The sequence below is a fragment of the Sander lucioperca genome, chromosome 14, assembly GCF_008315115.2.
Source record: "Sander lucioperca isolate FBNREF2018 chromosome 14, SLUC_FBN_1.2, whole genome shotgun sequence".
Lineage (NCBI taxonomy): Eukaryota > Metazoa > Chordata > Actinopteri > Perciformes > Percidae > Sander > Sander lucioperca.
This window is the reverse complement of record NC_050186.1, coordinates 17,603,402-17,621,574: the sequence shown is the minus strand read 5'-3', so window position 1 is coordinate 17,621,574 and position 18,173 is coordinate 17,603,402. Positions and strand designations below refer to the sequence as shown.

The window sequence follows — 18,173 nt, the reverse complement described above, 5'->3', positions numbered from 1 at the left end:
GATACCAATGCTGGTATCGGAACATCTCTAATTCGGTTTATCAATTACAGTAGAACAACACATATATAATTTTTATTTTTGTGATAATCAACTCCATTTTAAGAGTAATTGTGAAGTACAGTAGTTCTGGAATAAAACTCATATTCACATTTTTCCTATATATGCCTGCTGAGTGCAGTTATAGGTCAGAATTATGTGCGTATGGGCAAGCTCAACCTTTGAGTGCTATCCTACAGTGAATATATCCCTGTGCTGTCTCATAATCTTGTTCCCATGAAGTGGTGAAAATGGGGATTCTGTGTAAGCTCTCGAACACAGTCTCACTCGTCTCTCTTTAACATAGAGAGAGACAGTACAGAGACAGAAAGCGAGTGGGAGATTAATACATTTTTAAACGCTCTGTGTGCTTGACCTTGTCTGCTTGACACTACAGTGAGGCTGATGTGCGAGAGCCCTCAGGCGAGGCACAGTTCCTGAGCCGACAGGGTCACCGCCTGCTGCTTTACCGCACACTGCCCCCTAGTGGCCACCTCAGGGAGGAGGCGAGCAGGAGGCGAGCTGCAGTACCACATCCAAGTGATGTGTGTATGTCTTGAGAACACACTATTCCGTACATAATGTACAGCAAGGACATAATGGGTTTTATACTGTGAATGTGATTAATTACATGATTGATGAGCTACTGAATGGACACACAGTGTAAATGTAGACAAATGTCTGTGCTATTGTACAGAGTTTCCAAGAAATACACAGTATCAGCTATGTTGACATAAAGTCAATTTTGTGGATTAACACTCTCAGAAATCTAAAAACTATTTTCATGACACCACTTTTAATGGGTTTTCAATTAAAGATGCAAAAATAATCTGCATCTTTATTACACTGGAAGCAAGGATTTGCTGTTGCAAGGAAAAAATAACATCAACAAGAGCTGCCATCGCCAAAGTTTCCTTTCCAAAACAAAAACTCATACCAGACAAGATCACAAACACAGATTAGGTAGGAGACTATCCAAACAACCAGAAGCCAATAACAACTGCCACATAATGGGAAAACACACCTTGCTCCAATAATGACTTGGCACGATGCTAATCTAAATCATGCAAAGTTGGTTCTTTAGATTAGTCTGCTTTTCTACACCGTTTGACCTGAGGTTGTGCAGCTGGAGTGGAGACCTTGCGGAGACTAGACAATGATTGGAGTAAGCTGGTTCGTCTGGAAGCAATGACTGACTGGTGTTTGAATACGGCTAGAGCAGGCCAACATCAAGACGAACATCTAAGGAATAAAAAGGAAGGTACGAAGGAAGATGGAGATAAGTGTAGACAAACAGATGAAGAGGGAGGTGAGGACTGTAAGACAATGGGCAAAATGTCAGATAGTCAGAGAGAAAAAACTAAGCTTAAAAAGAAGAGAGAATACAAACAGAAAGAAAGAGAAGAGAGAATATGAGAAACACAAAGAGGCCAAGGGGGAGGACAAAAAAAGAGCGACAGAAAGATGTAAAAATCTGGATAACTTTCTGTGCTGCTGTCAGTTTTCAGGCATACATTCACGCCAAACTGCAAACTGCAAACTGACTGTTGGAGGGAGAAAAGACAGCAAAGACATGTGCAGGATATTATATCAGACAAACTATGAGCTTGTCTCTGGCTCAAGGAAACTTTAAGTAGGAAAAGAGGGAAGTTCTTTCATTAGATAATTTCAAACCAAAGCCAATGACATATCAAATTTTAAAGGTAGCGGGCTGACTTTGGCAGTTCCTGAGGGGAAAATGAAATGTGCTGAGTAGGGTGGGAAAGTGTAGTGTATAGTGTGTAGTGTGTGTGTGTGTGTGTGTGTATATGTGTGTATATATATATATATATATATATATATATATATATATATATATATGTGTGTGTGTGTGTGTGTGTGTGTGTGTCATAACCCCTGCCTCTTCCACAGAAAGATGGATGTGGTTTGCTGCCTGACAGAGAAGAATGGGCTATAGAATTTTTCCAGGTTGCTCGCTGAGACAAAAAGGGTAGAAAAGACAAACCCAAAAAATAACAACAACAAAATAACAGGGTGAATGTGTAAGGGGAGAGGGAAATGAAATAGCATGGCTGAACAGTGCAGGAAATGACAGAGGGGAGGAAGACCACAGAAAAGAGAAAAGGAAACAGAGGAAAAGTAGAAGAGAAAGCTGGAGAGAAAGAGAGTGAAACAACACCAACATGAACAAATAGATTAAAAGAAAGAAAGGGAGAATGAAGGATATGGAGAGAGAGCCAATATTGAGCAGCTATCAGAGAGAGAAAGGGAGGGATAGGAAGAAGAGAAAAGAAATACAGAAAGTGTGAGAGTTTGAGAAAAAGAGGAAGGAAAAAGCTGCAACAGAGCAGCAAAGAAAGACAGCTGGAAAGAAAAAGGGGAAAGTGCAGACGTGTGCATTTGGTCCAGCTGTTCATTAAACGGGTCTGTTGCTAATTAGACTGCGATGAGGTCACACTGCCCGAGTCATTGATTCCACTTCCTGTGTCGGGCAGCCAATAGTGAGCGGCTGTCAGGCAGGCACCTGAATTCTGCGGGATGATAAATGGCATGCATGCTGGGGCCAAAATCAACTACCCTCAGCCCCAGACAAACATGGTGAGCCGAGCTATTGGCTGGTCAGCACTGAACTGGGTCTCAGCCTCGAGGGGAAACAAATACATTTAAATAAGGTGGAAATAAAAAGGGGGAAATAGCTAGATGGCGTAATGACTCAATAAGGGTTTACACTACTACTACAGCAAAGGGAAATGTCGAAGTGAACCACTCATAGGCTTTGATATAGACGTGGAACTCCAACTCCAACTCTGAGCAACTGCATTATTCAATGTGGAAAATGTACACAGTGGCAGCCATCACAAATTTGTTCCAATTTAAGACTGGTCTCCTCCCACATTCTCCTTTATCCTCAGTAGGAGTCTGGTGAGAGAGATTAGCTCCAAACCAATCTGTCGAAATTGGGAAGGGACTGCCGCAGTCATAAATCCAATCAAACAGTGGTGGATAGTCTAGCTGTAGCCCTGCATGGAGCCTCGACCAGTGCATGCCCAGTGAGCCTGTGTGTGTCTGTGCGCGTGTGTTTTGTTGTTCCTGAAGGTGGATGGCAACCGTAACCAGTGGTGAAGAGACTCTGGAGACTCACCTAAAGCGACTGAATCTGCTGCGAGCGGAGAAAAGACAGACCTGGAGGGAGTAGGTGAGATAAGAGTCCCCCAGGGTAAAGATGTGTGTGAGTAAGGGGGGTTGTGGCAGTAACAGTGGCCTACTTTCTTTAAACTAACAGCTTCCTAATTTAGCAGGCAGTTAGTGTGAAACGCTGGGTCACATGTAGATGAGGCAGTGTCTGAAAGCACACACAAAAAAATCCTGACAAGCTTATACAGTACGAGTTGATATTTGCATCTGGAAGGATCAATCAATCATTTCAAATTAAAAATGTAGTTCCTTCCACCTCTACACCAAAGTAGTTACCACCTCATGTAGGATCTAATTGCAGAGCTAGGTGTACAGTATACAGTATGTATTAAAAGCATAACTTGAGGTTGGGTGAGGTAGGAGAGCATCCCAGTAGCAACTGAGAATGTATATATAAATATAAAACATTAGTACATGTCCTTTTAAACGGGTCGAAAATGAAGTAAAGCTTTCTTAATCCAATTACCTCCATAGAACAATATTTTCTGGGTCAGGTTTATATAAACATGGTGCCAGTGCTGTTTGACATAACAAATTTTACTGGATAAAAGCTGTTAAGGGCAACACACACCTGCAGTGTCTGACGCATATCACAACTCTTGATGTTTTCTATGAAATCCCTCACACCAGCGGCGACCAGCGATTATGTGTCAACTCAGCAGGATACGCCACTGTCCTATTTTCCAACTTTAATGAAAGTTATCACAATCGTCCCTGATCCGCTACTGTACCCTGGCTACTACTTTTGTCTGTGTGATGCATGTCCAGTGTGTGCTACAGCACCAACACTCAGACCCCATTTTCACCTGGCATTAACATCTGTCCTGAGTGATCTGATCACAAGTGGACAGCTCCAAGTACAGGTGAAAACACTCTCAGGACGCATTGAGATCGGATCGCAAAAAAAAACGCATTTGGAGGTGGTTTGAGCCACATGTCCACATTCTAATAGCAGTGAAAACGGGAATGTATGCTGTGTCCACATTAAAGATCGCCTACTCAACTGTGAGTTGAAATATGTAGGGTAGCCTACTCATTCAAAGTATTTCTCATGTCACAGCAACCACTGACAGAATTGTGTGTTTTGGATGTTATCATATTCTGTTAGTAGTGCGTCTGTGTTTTTGTTCCTGCATGCTGCCTATATCCCCGGCTGTCTTGAGCTCTCTGCAGCTCTGTTGCCCTGAAAATAACGTTATTTTTTGTTTCATAAAACATCCCTGAATTCACCAATATAGGACATTAGGCTGCTACCAAACTTCCTGCTCTTATGTCATCTCCTTCTGTTATTTATTAGTCTCACATTACCAGAGTTACACAGCACTGTCTGGAGGGTTTCATTTCCTATAAATTCTTCACAATAAAAGTTCCCCGTTATTTTGTTATTTAAAAGCTTTTATTATGAAGCCGCAAAATCAGGAAATGTTGGGGTTTCATCAGCAGTAACGTCTCTTTCTCTCCTGCACAGGTCCCCGCGCCCCTCGGTAGACATCCTTATGTCGGCACACAGGCAGACTGTAGGCAGTGCTTTTTCATTAGTCATTGAACGTTTCTAATGTATGATTTATGTGAGTGTAACACCTGACATTTATAGACACACACACACACAAACACACACACAGCCTATATGCAATATAGATATTCTGTATATACTGTATACGTAGTGATGTACGTGTTCATTTGCAGTTAGAGCGGGGAAGTGAGATCCGATCACAAGAGGTCACTCAGGACGCATTTGGAGACACATTCTACTGCCAGGTGGAAACACACGTCCTACAGCTGTCCACTTGTGATCACTCAGATCAGATTTAAATACCAAATGGAAATGGGGCTTATGAGAACTGTAAGTGAATGACGGTAAGCATGATTATTTGACTCTCAACTATTAGTCTAGACTTCATTAGTTAAGACTTCATAGTGTGCAAAACCTTGGTTGGAATTATTACCTGTATTCACACTGGCCCAAACCACACACACATGTACACATCCACTTGCATGTTAATCACATTAATATAAGAAAACAATGTCAAATCTTGTCAGTGTCACTACGGCTCACCTCTGGAGGTATGAGGTCCATCCCGGCGCAGTTTTCATTGCATTTGTCATAGACAAGGCGCAGCTTGCGGAACAGCACAGAAAGCATTCGTAGGTGCTCCTGGAGTTTTCCCAGCCTGTCCTGGTGGGTGTTGGGGTGGTAAGTGACTCCATTAGGCAGCTGAGAAACACCACAGAGAAAACATTTTGTTAACCAAAGTACAAGTCTACAATTTTAGAAGAGCTAATAAAAAGAAACAGCCATTGATCCCCACTGACTGCAAAAAGCACTACAAACCCTCTGTTGTTCCCTAACTGGTAATAGTTCATTGGAAGCCTTCTGCTAATGCACACAGTAGAGGCACTTTCATTTGAATGAAGTGATAGTTTCCTTTCTACTTAAGAATGACAGCAACCTAGCTGTAGAGAAACCTTAAACATGTATTGTGTTCATGCAACAATATGGTAACTGGTCCTGATAATATAATACAATTACAGTTTAAACTCAAAAACACAAACACAAAAAATCAGCTGCAAAGGTTAACTGCATCAGCTGCTGCACTTTGAATGTTTTCACTCACTCTCATACTGAGATCTGGCATAACTGGCTTTTAACCACAATGGGTGTTAAAGAGTGACAATACATGTTTTTACTGAGAAAATCGACAAGCCTCTGGGGCAGCACTGTCTGATTATAAACATCCTACATAACATGAAACAAGCATGCCTTCGGGGCAAGCAAAGTGAAGAGAGAGACACAGAGAAACAGGGGGTAGACAGACAGACAGAGGGAGAGAGAGGCAGGGAAGATGAATGAAGATTTTTTTATGACTATAAAGACAGTCTGTGATATATAAAAAAAAAAAAAAAAAAGTCACAAGAATGCTGTTTGTGCATTCTGTGGCTGAAGCGTGTTTGTTTGGCCCATCTCTCAATGAATGCATTTATATGCAGTTTGAAAACCCAATTATAATTGAGTAAAGGCAATACCCCGTTTTCTCGAACGCCATGTTAACACGTTACCCGGCTAATACCCCCGGTTAACAGACCTAGATAACTTCTTTAGCAACCGGGGTATGTGTACATAGCATGTATACACCTTAACCGGGGTAAACTCGGGTTACGCATGTGGGCATGCTCCGTAGATTAAAAGTGCCACCGCCCACTCCACTGCAGTGGTTTTTGACATGGAAATGGAGGAGAGCAATTGGAAGCAAAGCGCCAAAAACATCAGCAACAACATGAGCTTTAAACCTTTAAACCCACTGAGGACTTCGCCATGGCAGGTACTATCAAGAAGACCATTTCTGAAATGTACAGCACTGAAAAGTCGTCCATGTTCCCCCTACCTTCAAAGTTGTTGTGATTTTATACAAAGGTCAACCCGAAGAAAAAGCCTTATCCTGACCAGTTGTACTTTGGCAGAGCGCTACCTACTGTACCGGAGGTAAAGTTACTTCCATCATTCTTTCCATTCTTCTGTGCTCATGTATACGGGGAGAACTGGCATAACAACTTTCCTTTATCACTTGATTGCACTAATTTACCATATACAGTACAAATAAGAGACATATTTGTGCAATCTGTATGACTCATAAGACTGTACAATGATAATATGTCAGACAACATACTGTGTGTGATGCAGTCACGACTTGTTCAGCTAGTGTTGGATTTCCTATCATAAATACTTTGACAACAAATGTCATACAACACCAGTGCTAGAAGTGTGGAAATATGCATTATTCAGCCAAAAAGCTTTGATTGTAACAATCTGTCCACAGTAAATAGCTGCTTAGTCCCTATTCACAAATTCAACCACTGCTTGGACTCCTCATTCCAAACATTTACTTTTTCTGTAAGATCTTTGGTGTTATTTGTGACAGTGGCCATGCTTTTACCAATTCATTAGAGAATTAGACCTGCTTTTGTATCCTTACACTGGAATCCGTTCTTTACCTGCCTTAATGCTCAAGCATGCTCAAGCAATTTGTAGCTGAGCTTGAGTAAAATTATGCATGCTTCTGACTAACATTTCTCCTATATTACTCACATTTTAAACTTCTTTGCAGCACTTGTTGCACATTTCTTTTACAATCCATATAAGGTCTTAAGCATAGAAACAAAGTGCCCTTACATGATCCCCAGATTACATGAACTTTAAACTTTCTAATGTCTCATTGATTCACTGGTGCAAACTTTTGAGCTGATTCTGAGTTTATCAATCAATGGTTATTCAAGCTTTGGGTTGACTGTGCCGATGTCTCGGCTTTGGACCAGCTTTCCATTTAGTAATCAGTCTGATTGCACTGACTTGTTTTTAAATCCTGCGTCCAAATTAAAGATTATTATTAAAGAATTGCCTTCCTGAATGACAGCTGTTTTGCTTTGCTTTGCTATTTGCATAATAATGCTGTGTCATGTTACCATCAGACATCTCATTACTATTTTAGTACATTCTTTTAAATATATTTTAATGTTTATCTTTTGGCTTTTTTATGATTATATTCTGCTGTTCTATCTTTTGCATAGATCTGTTCAATTATGTTGTGTCTTCATATTGCAGTTTTCACTCATCTCATACTACTGTTCTTATGACATTAAGTGTCTTGTAAGGGTGTTTGGGCTTTGGGAAACAAATTTTGAAAAATTTGAAAAGGCAGAAGGAGAGGCAAACAGAAGACTGAAGGGGGAGTGTAACCATATTTGACAGGCGTGTGGGCAGAGAGTGAGACAGACCTGCATGTTCCTAAGGAGCTGAAAGATCTCCATGGTCCTGAGGACAATGTCTTGGACCGTCTCCTGGCCGATGCGACAGAGTGAGGCTGTGTTGACATCCCGTGCTGCCTGTGCCTGCTGCTGCTGTTGTTGTTGCTGCTGCTGCTGCGGGGGCGGAGGCTGCCCGCCAAAAGGCGACACCAGCGGAGGGGTTGTCATGGAGACAGCAAGAAAAGATGCTGGTGGAGGTGGTCTAGGTCCTAGGTGCGATTACCTGTCAGGCTATTTCAAACCAGCACACCCTTACATGCCTACATAAAGTGTTTTACAGGAGTAGGAGAGGAAAATGTGGATGAGGGGGGAGAAAGTAGGACAATTTAAGTCACTGAGAAAACGGTAATCACCATAATGTTTAAGGATACTGGCATAACATTTAGCTTGTATCATCAGTCAAGTTCAAGTTATTTATTTATTGTCATATGCACAACAATTACAGAAGAGCAGTCATTTACTGATCTCAGGCTTCCTCTAACAATGAATGCATACCAATATAAAAAGAGAGTAACATTTTGAATCCAAAACATAAAATAGTGCATTAGTTAAATATAGTGATACAATATAACATATATAAAAAATAAAATATATATTTGTGGTAGACAGGTGTACAGTAATTGAAAAATTAATCAACAATAATATAAGTAGGAATATAGTTAATGTGCGTAATGAGAAGTAATAAATAAATATATATATATATATATATATATATATATATATATATATATATATATATATATATATAAATACACCGTTAAATCAGCCACAGCGGTATGAATAACAATGTGCAACACTCACATATACACTCAAGACATGAAGTAACGTTACAGCTCTCTAAAAGCTTCACAGCTGTCACAAATCAACTAAAACGAAACGCGGTCTAACTTAGCTAGCTAAACAGAATCAACATTGACAAAGTCTCTGAGCTAACGTTTTAGCCTTTAATATAAGTTGTATACCGGGTTTTTAGAAACAGTTAAACGTAGCTTTAAACCAGCACAAGTCTGTTAGATGCTGTCCTGGACTTTTAAATGCCACACCCAAAAACATTCAGTCTGATAACGTGTTAATTAGCTAACAAAGTGGAGTGGTTGATACCAAAGCTAAGGGGACAGTCACACCACACACGACACTTCAGCTTTTTCTCGGTTCATTATTTATGTGTCGATTGATTATTCCGGCACGACGTTAACTCAACACCGCAGTGCGTGTTCATATTCATTTAATAGCATATTAGACAACGTGTAATGTTACCTGTGTGGTGATAATTTATCTGTTTTGTTGACATGTCAAGTTGCCTGCTCTGCTCCTAGGATTTTCAGCTGCCGCAACTATCGCGAGAATTCGGCTTGACACTGCGACTGCTTATTGTAAATGATGAAGGAGATGTGCAACTTGAAAATGCCATTTTTTTATTTTTTATTTAATGTTATTTTAAGGGAAGGAGATATGATCTACATGGATTGAGATGTCATTATTATTTAGATTAAAATAAAAACATATTTATCGATATTTACCCCATCCCTCCTAATGGTTCGAAAGAATTAATGACAACAATACGGTAAAGCAAGGCGCACTAAAATGTGTTCAGGCTACTTAGGGTAACAGCGCCATATGCTGGTCTACTCTTATATAACAGCCAAGTCACACACATGACTTTATCAGCCCTCAGGCCAATTTACGCCACATGGTTACTTCTCATGGGTCATTATAACTTTTTAAGTAAGCATGATTCAAATTCATCCCATAAATTGATATGTTGTCTAATTTGTGTTCAATAAAATCCTTCAACGCATCCATTCATCCATTTATTAGACCTGCCTATACTATACAGCTGTGCTTGGATTAATTTGTGAGCCATCAGAATTCAAATTAATTTGAAATACAAGAGGTGTCATAAATAGACATGCTGCTTCCTCAGCATGTGTGCTGCCATGCAGCAGAATTACAGCTCTGATTTACAGAGACTGGAAATAAGAGCTTTTGAGAAAAAGAAAGGCTTTGCCTTCAGGCTTGAGTGGGGCTGAAAAAGTAGATTATGATGCCTTTTACTTGATTTACATTATTTAAATTTGGGGTTACAGGCTGGATTTCAATTTCCTTTTATCTAAAACACATTTTGTGTAATAATAACCTGTAGTCGTTTCTTTTCACATATTCCTTTTCTTTAAAAAACACCCTATCTTCAACATGCAAAACTGATATGAAAAGCACAAGTTCACTTGACTGCCCACAACTTCTTAATTGCAGAAGGAGCCTGTCTTCTTGGTGTGTTTAATTGGGACGATAGTGATGGTGAGTGGGTGGAGGCAGGTAGTGAGATGAATATGCTTTCCCTCATTTGTTGCTGAATTATACATTTGACATTAGAAGAAATAATTTAAACAACCAAGTTCATTCACACATATCAATGAAAAAGGTTGGAAAATGCAAATATGTGTGTGAGTATATGTGCATGCTCATTTTGTGTGTTTGTGCAGTAAATGTGTGTCTGTCATGGGGCCAGGGCTAAGAAATAAGCTGTCTACAGGTCCTTAGCTACTTGAGAGATAATTTATCATCACTGATCAATGTGAATAGAGACACAACAGAATGTATTGATCACATCAAGGCAAGCTGATGGAAAACGTATAGATTTTTCATATTTATGTAATTGAACCTCATTGAGACATAAACATTCTTGTACATTCAAAAATCCTAAAGACCTTCATTCATCACAAGGTATGAATCTGAACCTCTGTGTGTCTCATGCAGCATCCTGTACATCATGTGCTGTTGCATGTTATTGAGGCCTCTTGCATGAAAAAACATCAGGCAACACAGATTACCTTGAAACTTGCAGCACTTCATCATCTCATCAATGCTGTATGGGCTTGAAACTTGAGCATGAGAGGGTGAGACAGCAAGAGTCAGACAGACTGAGAGAAAGAGGAGGAAGTGGTAGTGAATGGAAGAAGAGAAGTAGAGAGGAAAACATGTAAAAAGAGTTGGAGAGGAAGCAAAAGGTAACAAAAAGCAAAAACAAAATAAAGGTACTTACATTCAAGGTACTGCTTTCAACTCTAATATATATATATATATATATATATATATATATATATATATATATATATATACACACACACACACACAGTCATGTGAAAAAAATAGGACACCCATGCTAAAGTTGACTAAAAAGAGGAATAAAAAAATCATCTTTTGCAAATTGATCTTAATGCCTTAATTAAAAAAATGAGGAAAAATCCAATCTTTAAGGACACCAATTTTCTTTGTGAATGAATAATGTATCGTAAATAAATAAATGTTCTTACTTAAAATACAGGGGGCATAAGTAAGTACACCCCTATGTTAAATTCCCATAGTGGCAGGCAGATTTTTATTTTTTAAGGCCAGTTATTTCATGGATCCAGGATACTATGCATCCTGATAAAGTTCCCTTGGCCTTTGGAATTAAAATAGCCCCACATCATCACATACCCTTCACCATACCTAGAGATTGGCATGGGGTACTTTCCATAAGATCATCTCTCAATGCAAATCAAACCAGCTATTAGGCTAACTGAAATAAAACCATGCCAATCTCTAGGTATGGTGAAGAGTATGTGATAATAGCCCTACGATACATTATTCATTCACAAAGAAAATTGGTGTCCTTAAAGATTGGATTTTTCCTCATTTTTTTAATTAAGGCATTAAGATCAATTTCCAAAAGATGATTTTTTTATTCCTCTTTTTAGTCAACTTTAGCATGGGTGTCCTAATTTTTTTCACATGACTGTATATATATATATATATATATATATGATGGATAGTTTAATGAATTATTCTGCATCATATATACATTAGTGGTTATATATACTGTATATACAATTTGATTGTCTGGTGCAGCCATAAAAGAAAGTCCATGAAGTGTGGAATAAGATGCAACTTTACTGAAGTAGAATTAAAAACTTACATTTTGTGTTAAACACAAAATTAAAATGTTAAATGAAAATACCTAATGTGGAGAAAATGGTTTTGGAAAAATAAAATAACTTTATGTACAGTCTATGGTGGTGATTATAGAAGTGCATGTATGAGATTATAAAATGTGTCTTAAATCCAGTGGTGAAAGAAGTACTCATATATTTTACTGAAGTAAAAGTAACAATGCCACTATGAAAAAAATATTGTTTACAAGCAGGCTAAAAGTCTTACATACTATCAAAGTAAAAGTACTTGTTGGTTCTTTTCAGAGTGTTATATCATATATCATTCTATAATATTGCTTATACTGTAAAGGTTTAATTTATAACTATCATATTATATAAATTGATCATATGTTGATTGTAAAGTCTTAATTTTAAAAATCAATTCCACCTGTCAGATAAATGTAATGAAATAAAAAGTACAATATTTACTCCTGAAATGTAGTGGAGTAGAAGTGTAAAGTACATGAAATGGAAGTACCTCAACATTGTATATTACAGAACTTAAGTAAATGTACTTCATTATTGTCACCACTGCCTAAAATCAGATATTTTCAAAATAAAAGACCGGCCAGCTGTGTCAGTTGTTATTAATGATGCCCTTGGCTGTGCTACTGCTCAGGACACCCAGAGCTCTTAACAAACTCAAACGAGCCGTGAACACTTCAGCGTCAGTAACATGTCAGAGGGCCCTCGTACCCAAAATGGCTGCACAGGTAGAGTACATTTTAAAAAAAAAAAAAAAAGAAAAAAATAATTATTTTCCCCCACAAACGGGCTCAAGGTCAAGTAGGTGGGGGACTGTTAACTGGGATCAACATGCCCCTCAAAACAATGGATCCATTTGTGAGCTTGTTGCCCAGCAACAGAGGAGCTGGTGTTGGCAGTACAGTGCTTCATCATTAAGAATTTTATGACATTGTAAATCAAACTTTGAAAGCAAGACTGTATTTGAAAAATGAATATTTTATTGAATAATTAATTTTACCTTATAACTGTACTAAGGCAGTGGAAAGACATTTGTATTCAAATGCACTTGATGCTCACATGCAGTACATCGGAGGTTGCTGGTGGAACAGTCAATGCATATAAATATGTATTGATCTATATTTACATTCCAGATTGTGTGCAAATGGCTGTATGCTATGTCTTACATTGATACTATAGGTAAATGCTCAAACAGTACTTTTGCATCGGTCTGAATGCTTCACATAAGGTCACAAAGTAAACACAGTAGTTAAAATGTCTGTGAGTAGAAGTATAAATAAACAGTCATCTAACATGTATAAATTCATAATGGAGGAACATAGTTTATACAGTGCATTGGGATTTCTATTTCATCATAAATACACTCAAAAGCAACAACTCAGGAATATTAAAGGTGCAATATGTAATACTGCCAGCTAGTGTTTAAAATAGTTACTGCAGTACAAATTCAAAATACTGGATAGAGTCGTCTCCCCCGCCCCCTCCTACCCAGACTCGACGTTCACAGAGGTTGCCAGGCTGAGACCGCAGGATCCATAGTCTCACTTTGCAAGACCGACCCTCCTACAACAATGTTGCTAGATGCTTGTCTCACATAGCCAGACATTACTTCACAGCAGAGTAGCTAATGTTAGATGCTGGCTATATTGACAGTCATAGAAGCCCGTGCTCACGCGGAGCTCTGTAACCAACTGACAGACACTTTTTTCGGCTTAGAATTACAGTAAGAACCGCTAAAAACACAACCTCGTCGTCCTCTCCATCTGACGACAGACACACTTCCTAGGCTTAGAATTACGGGAGGAACCGCTAAAATAACACTACCTTGCCGTCTTCTCTGTAAACAGTTGTGGCCCGCTTGCCTGGTCCTCCGGTAATGTTAGCAGGGTTAGCATGGCGGCGTTAACCAGGACCAGTCGAGATCACTTTACTGGCTGTGTCTCAATTTGTTTTTGCGAGTAACCAACTTGGGTACTCTAGCTATATAATTTAATGCGAGTACACAATGTTGAAATGACATAAAATGCCCGTCCCTTGTGGCCGTGATAAATTAGCCTGAAGCTAACGCTTAGCTACCTGTTCAGGAGGAAATCTGCCAACTCGGCGTCCTTTTGGGCTCTAAGCTGTCTCCATCTTTCAAATACATCTCCAATATTTACCCGGGGTTTGTAATGTCTCTGGTCACGCAACTGTTGTTGTGCATTTGTTTGCGGCTTTCATGGCTGTACTAACGTTACAGCTGTAGCACGCTGGGTTTAGATTTTTACAGCTATATCTGGCAACCCGGCCTGGCTGTCAAACTGGGCAGTTGATAACAACACACAGGCCAAAACACAAACAAAAATTCCGTCACGGATCGGAAATTTCAAAAAGGAGAAAATACTGGCATTAGCATTGTTGTCAGAAAAGATAACATTTCAACTTAACATGTTTCCTTAATATCTGATGACGCATTGGGGTCATTTTTGGATTTATTACAGTAAACATATTACATATTGGACCTTTAAAGTTTTTGACAAGTTAAAACTACACAGGAAAAGGATGTGCTTTTCTAAAAAAAAAAAAAAAAAAATTTAAATAATGAGCAAACTTGCCTTTGACTAGCACATGCTCATTTCAATACAAATATTTCTTTGGGAATGTCAACACAAAGGCACTTAAGGCAAGACACTACCAGTTAATAGGGTAATACATTTAATATATATATATATATATATATCACCATGAAACTTCCCCAGTTGATTACAAATTGTGTAACAAATTGTAGTAAAATAAACACCACTAGTTTAAAAGGCACTTAAGGCATACTATGCTAGATTTGTACCTTAATATAACAGCTTCGAAGTCATTTCGATGGTAAACAAACTTGTAGTAGGGCAAATCATCCTGATAGCAAAGTGGGGGGGGGGGACGCCAGCAATGCAGGTTTGAGAGGTGGCACCCTGCCAAATCCCGTGAGAATCACGACTTGCCTTACAGCACAACGTCACATACATCAACAACATATAAGAAACAGCCTCTAGGGAAGACACTAGCACGCATTTCAGATGTGAATCATGGCAGAGTCTACGAAGAAAACGAAGAAAGCATGGTCGGAAGAGTCAAGGAAAAGAAAATGAGAAACTGACCGCGTGAGGAACCGGACAAGAGTCCCATTCGGTCAGGCTTTCACTCGTTGGCGAGAGCTAAAAAGCAGCAAAGGTAACGTTAAATACAAGTACTCCACAGCGACTCTAGCGGTCGCTGTTTGACAAAAATGGAAACTGCATAGTATGCCTTTAAGGAACAAGCCTTAGGATCCAACAAGCAGTGCAAAACAACTTGTTATAATTATTGAGGTTACAAGAGCAAAAACATATAGCTTGGCCTTATTCTGCTGGAATCAGATCAAGAATTTAGGCAGATTCCTACTTCTTGGGATCCTCACACAGGTTACATCCAGGCTTCAGGTCGGCCTGTCTCTCCATTTGAATCGTAACAGAGTGGAAGTTGTAGGTGGAGAAACAAGCCTGTGTCATTTCCCTCAGGACAGTGTGAGCATCCCCTGTCTCGTCTGTGGAAGGTAGAGGAATACAAAGGAAATGTTATGTGTGTGTGTGTGTGTGTGTGTGTGTGTGTGTGTGTGTGTGTGTGTGTGTGTGTGTCTTAAAAACAGTTTACAGAAAAAAGTCCAGAGGCATGTTAGCAGCCCATTAAGGTTGTAATGGTCATAAGATAAGAGATAAGATAGACTTTATTAATCCGACACTAGGGAAATTCCTGTGCTCATCATAGACTGTGTATAGTAAGGGTCTATGTGCTCATTACCAATGGTGCAAAGGACTTCACTATAATGAACGTTGATTGGGTTTTGACTCCTTCATGACGTCTGGTTACAAGTGGCACCGATTTAAAAAAAGTTAAATATGATTAAATCGTGCCAGCAGCTCATACGTTTGCATTGTCTTCTCACCTATGGCTACGTGTGCAGTCAGTACAGTCTGGTTCATGGTGAGGGCCCAAATGTGAAGGTTGTGGACCGCCGTCACACCCTTCACTGCTAGCAGACCATCCCGCACTTCACCGTACTTCACCCCTGCTGGAGTGCCTTAATAGTAGATCAATAAAAAAGGAAAATGTAAGACTTTGAGAGATGATAAGGCGTCAGATAGAGCGAGAAAGAGAGCTGCAAACACTGTATGTTGTCATTGTTTTTAGGGCCAGGGAATGAGAACCTCACCTTCCATCAGGACAATTACAATATCCCTCAGGATGGTGAGGGTGGTGCACAAGACAAATATGGAGAACAGGAAAGTGCAGATGGGGTCAGCAATCTTATATTCTGGCTGGAAGAAACAAATGACAAGAGAAAATTGAGTAATATCAGACATGTTAATGTTAAATGTACTGAGTATACTTTAAGAGTAGTATTTCTCAAAGAGCACAATATCTCTACATGCCGATATTTGATCCAAAGGATAAAGCTGAAGTATCCTAATTTTTTTAGTAATGGTTATAATACTAAATGGATATAGGACATTGACAATTTCTTGGGTAACTGTGAAGCTCATAATTTTGCAGTAATCGCTGCCCAGGGAGAGGAAAATCTTTCAGCATTCTGCAGGACACCAAGCAACAAAACAGCTTGTAGACAGAAAAAACGGCACCATCTTTCCTGCACATGCAGCCTTGTGTTGTTCGACATTTATTCCTTAAGGGTGAGTGTGTTTTTAGCACCGAGAAATACAGAGCGGTGGATAGTTGGATGCTAAAAATAATGCAGAAATTAATAAATGGGAGCTACAGTATTGTATGCTGCCCAAGTCTCACACCAAAATAAGCCAGATTTAAGTCACAACACTGATAGTAATCAAAATATCATTAGCTAATTGAGGGGTGACTTAACATTCGTAAAGTTTAATACCCAATTTATGTTGTATTTATGTGGTATTTTATTTATATTTTCTGTCCCGTTTTTGTCTTTTATTTTTCCCTTTGTTTATTGGTTTGGTTTATTTTACTTGGATTAGCTGCTATATGTGCCCGGATTTGTTTTGTTACCTGTTCTGAATTAATTTCCTGTTACATATTTAGTGTTTCATTATATTGTTTTTTTTCACTTCTAGAAAGACTCCTAACCTTAAAGAAGATAATGATGGCGCTGAGAAACACGCTGACACTCTGGAGAAGATCTCCCAACACATGGGCGAAGGCTGCTCGCACACTGGCGTTGCCCTGCTGAGCCCTCTGTCCTGAAAGAAAGTAGTTCAGTAAGATCTATAAAGATAAGTATACATCATCTTATAATCCACTAATGCAGTGCAGTTCAAAACATGCCTGTTGGAAACGGGCCGATTGCGAACCACTGTACTCTGGTATAACTTACTGTGTTCCTTAATGTGGCTGTGCCCTTGACCCCCGTGACTGTTGCCGTGCGAGCTGTGACCGTTGTGACTATGGCCGTGTCCGGGTGAACCGAGACCCCCGTGACTGTGGCCGTGGCCGGACTGGTGAAGAGCGAAGGCCATGCTTTTGAGAGTAGGAACAAAGTTATTTCAAAGCTAATACAACACAAACTTCTTCAAGAGTCCATGAAAGTAGATTTAGTATTGCCCTCCTCTCTGTATCGGCTTTAATTAAATCATAAATATTCAAAGATAAAAGCAGCATAAATGAGAATTGAGTGTGTATTTTACTCACATAATATTAGCCACCACTGCACAACCAGAGGTAATGAGCATGATAGTGCCCTCGATGGTGTAGTCATCGTTGAGAATGCGCTCCACAGCCAGGTAAACCAACACTCCTGTTACCAGCCAGATGGTGAAAACTGACAGCAGCGCACCCAGGATCTCTGCATGGGACGAGAAATGAGGAGGAAAATCAATCAAGAGAAATACAACAACTGCGTTCAATAACTGACTGGAAGATGTTTCGATACAAGATTTTCCAATTCCAAATAATCCAAAGAAGAACCTGAAAATTATTAGATTAAACAAACTGTTCACAAAAATGGTCTGCTTGCAAAGTTAATATGTACCAAAACAATTAACCTCCAAGTGATTCAGAACCCACCACACATGAGTCTGTGGTTTTACTGTCAGTCCAAAATTATGATGGCTTGCAAATTTTGTTTTAATTTTCCTTTAGTTGTTTAAAAAAACATATATACGATAAGAGTTTATGTTTAAGTATTTTTTTTAA

General features: G+C 39.2%; 2 protein-coding genes across 4 annotated transcripts in view; both read right to left on the bottom strand.

Moving 5' to 3' along the window:
- Window positions 1–9,412, bottom strand: part of med30 (mediator complex subunit 30) — a 41,339-nt gene extending 31,927 nt beyond the window's left edge. The window contains exons 1-3 of the mRNA XM_031295909.2: window positions 9,289–9,412; window positions 8,002–8,291; window positions 5,288–5,446 (exon numbers count right to left, since the gene is read on the bottom strand). Coding sequence (XP_031151769.1) covers window positions 5,288–5,446; window positions 8,002–8,199 — 357 coding nt within the window. The 5' untranslated portion in view covers window positions 8,200–8,291; window positions 9,289–9,412. The remainder of the gene's footprint in view (window positions 1–5,287; window positions 5,447–8,001; window positions 8,292–9,288) is intronic.
- A 5,662-nt stretch (window positions 9,413–15,074) lies between these two features.
- slc30a8 (solute carrier family 30 member 8) overlaps window positions 15,075–18,173 on the bottom strand; it is a 7,184-nt gene continuing 4,085 nt past the window's right edge. For 2 of the 3 annotated variants that reach the window (XM_031295910.2, XM_035991736.1), the window contains exons 5-10: window positions 17,670–17,823; window positions 17,356–17,498; window positions 17,109–17,221; window positions 16,210–16,315; window positions 15,943–16,077; window positions 15,075–15,543 (exon numbers count right to left, since the gene is read on the bottom strand). In XM_031295910.2, coding sequence (XP_031151770.1) covers window positions 15,398–15,543; window positions 15,943–16,077; window positions 16,210–16,315; window positions 17,109–17,221; window positions 17,356–17,498; window positions 17,670–17,823 — 797 coding nt within the window. In that variant the 3' untranslated portion in view covers window positions 15,075–15,397. The remainder of the gene's footprint in view (window positions 15,544–15,942; window positions 16,078–16,209; window positions 16,316–17,108; window positions 17,222–17,355; window positions 17,499–17,669; window positions 17,824–18,173) is intronic. The other variant, XR_004104358.2, reaches the window with a different exon arrangement.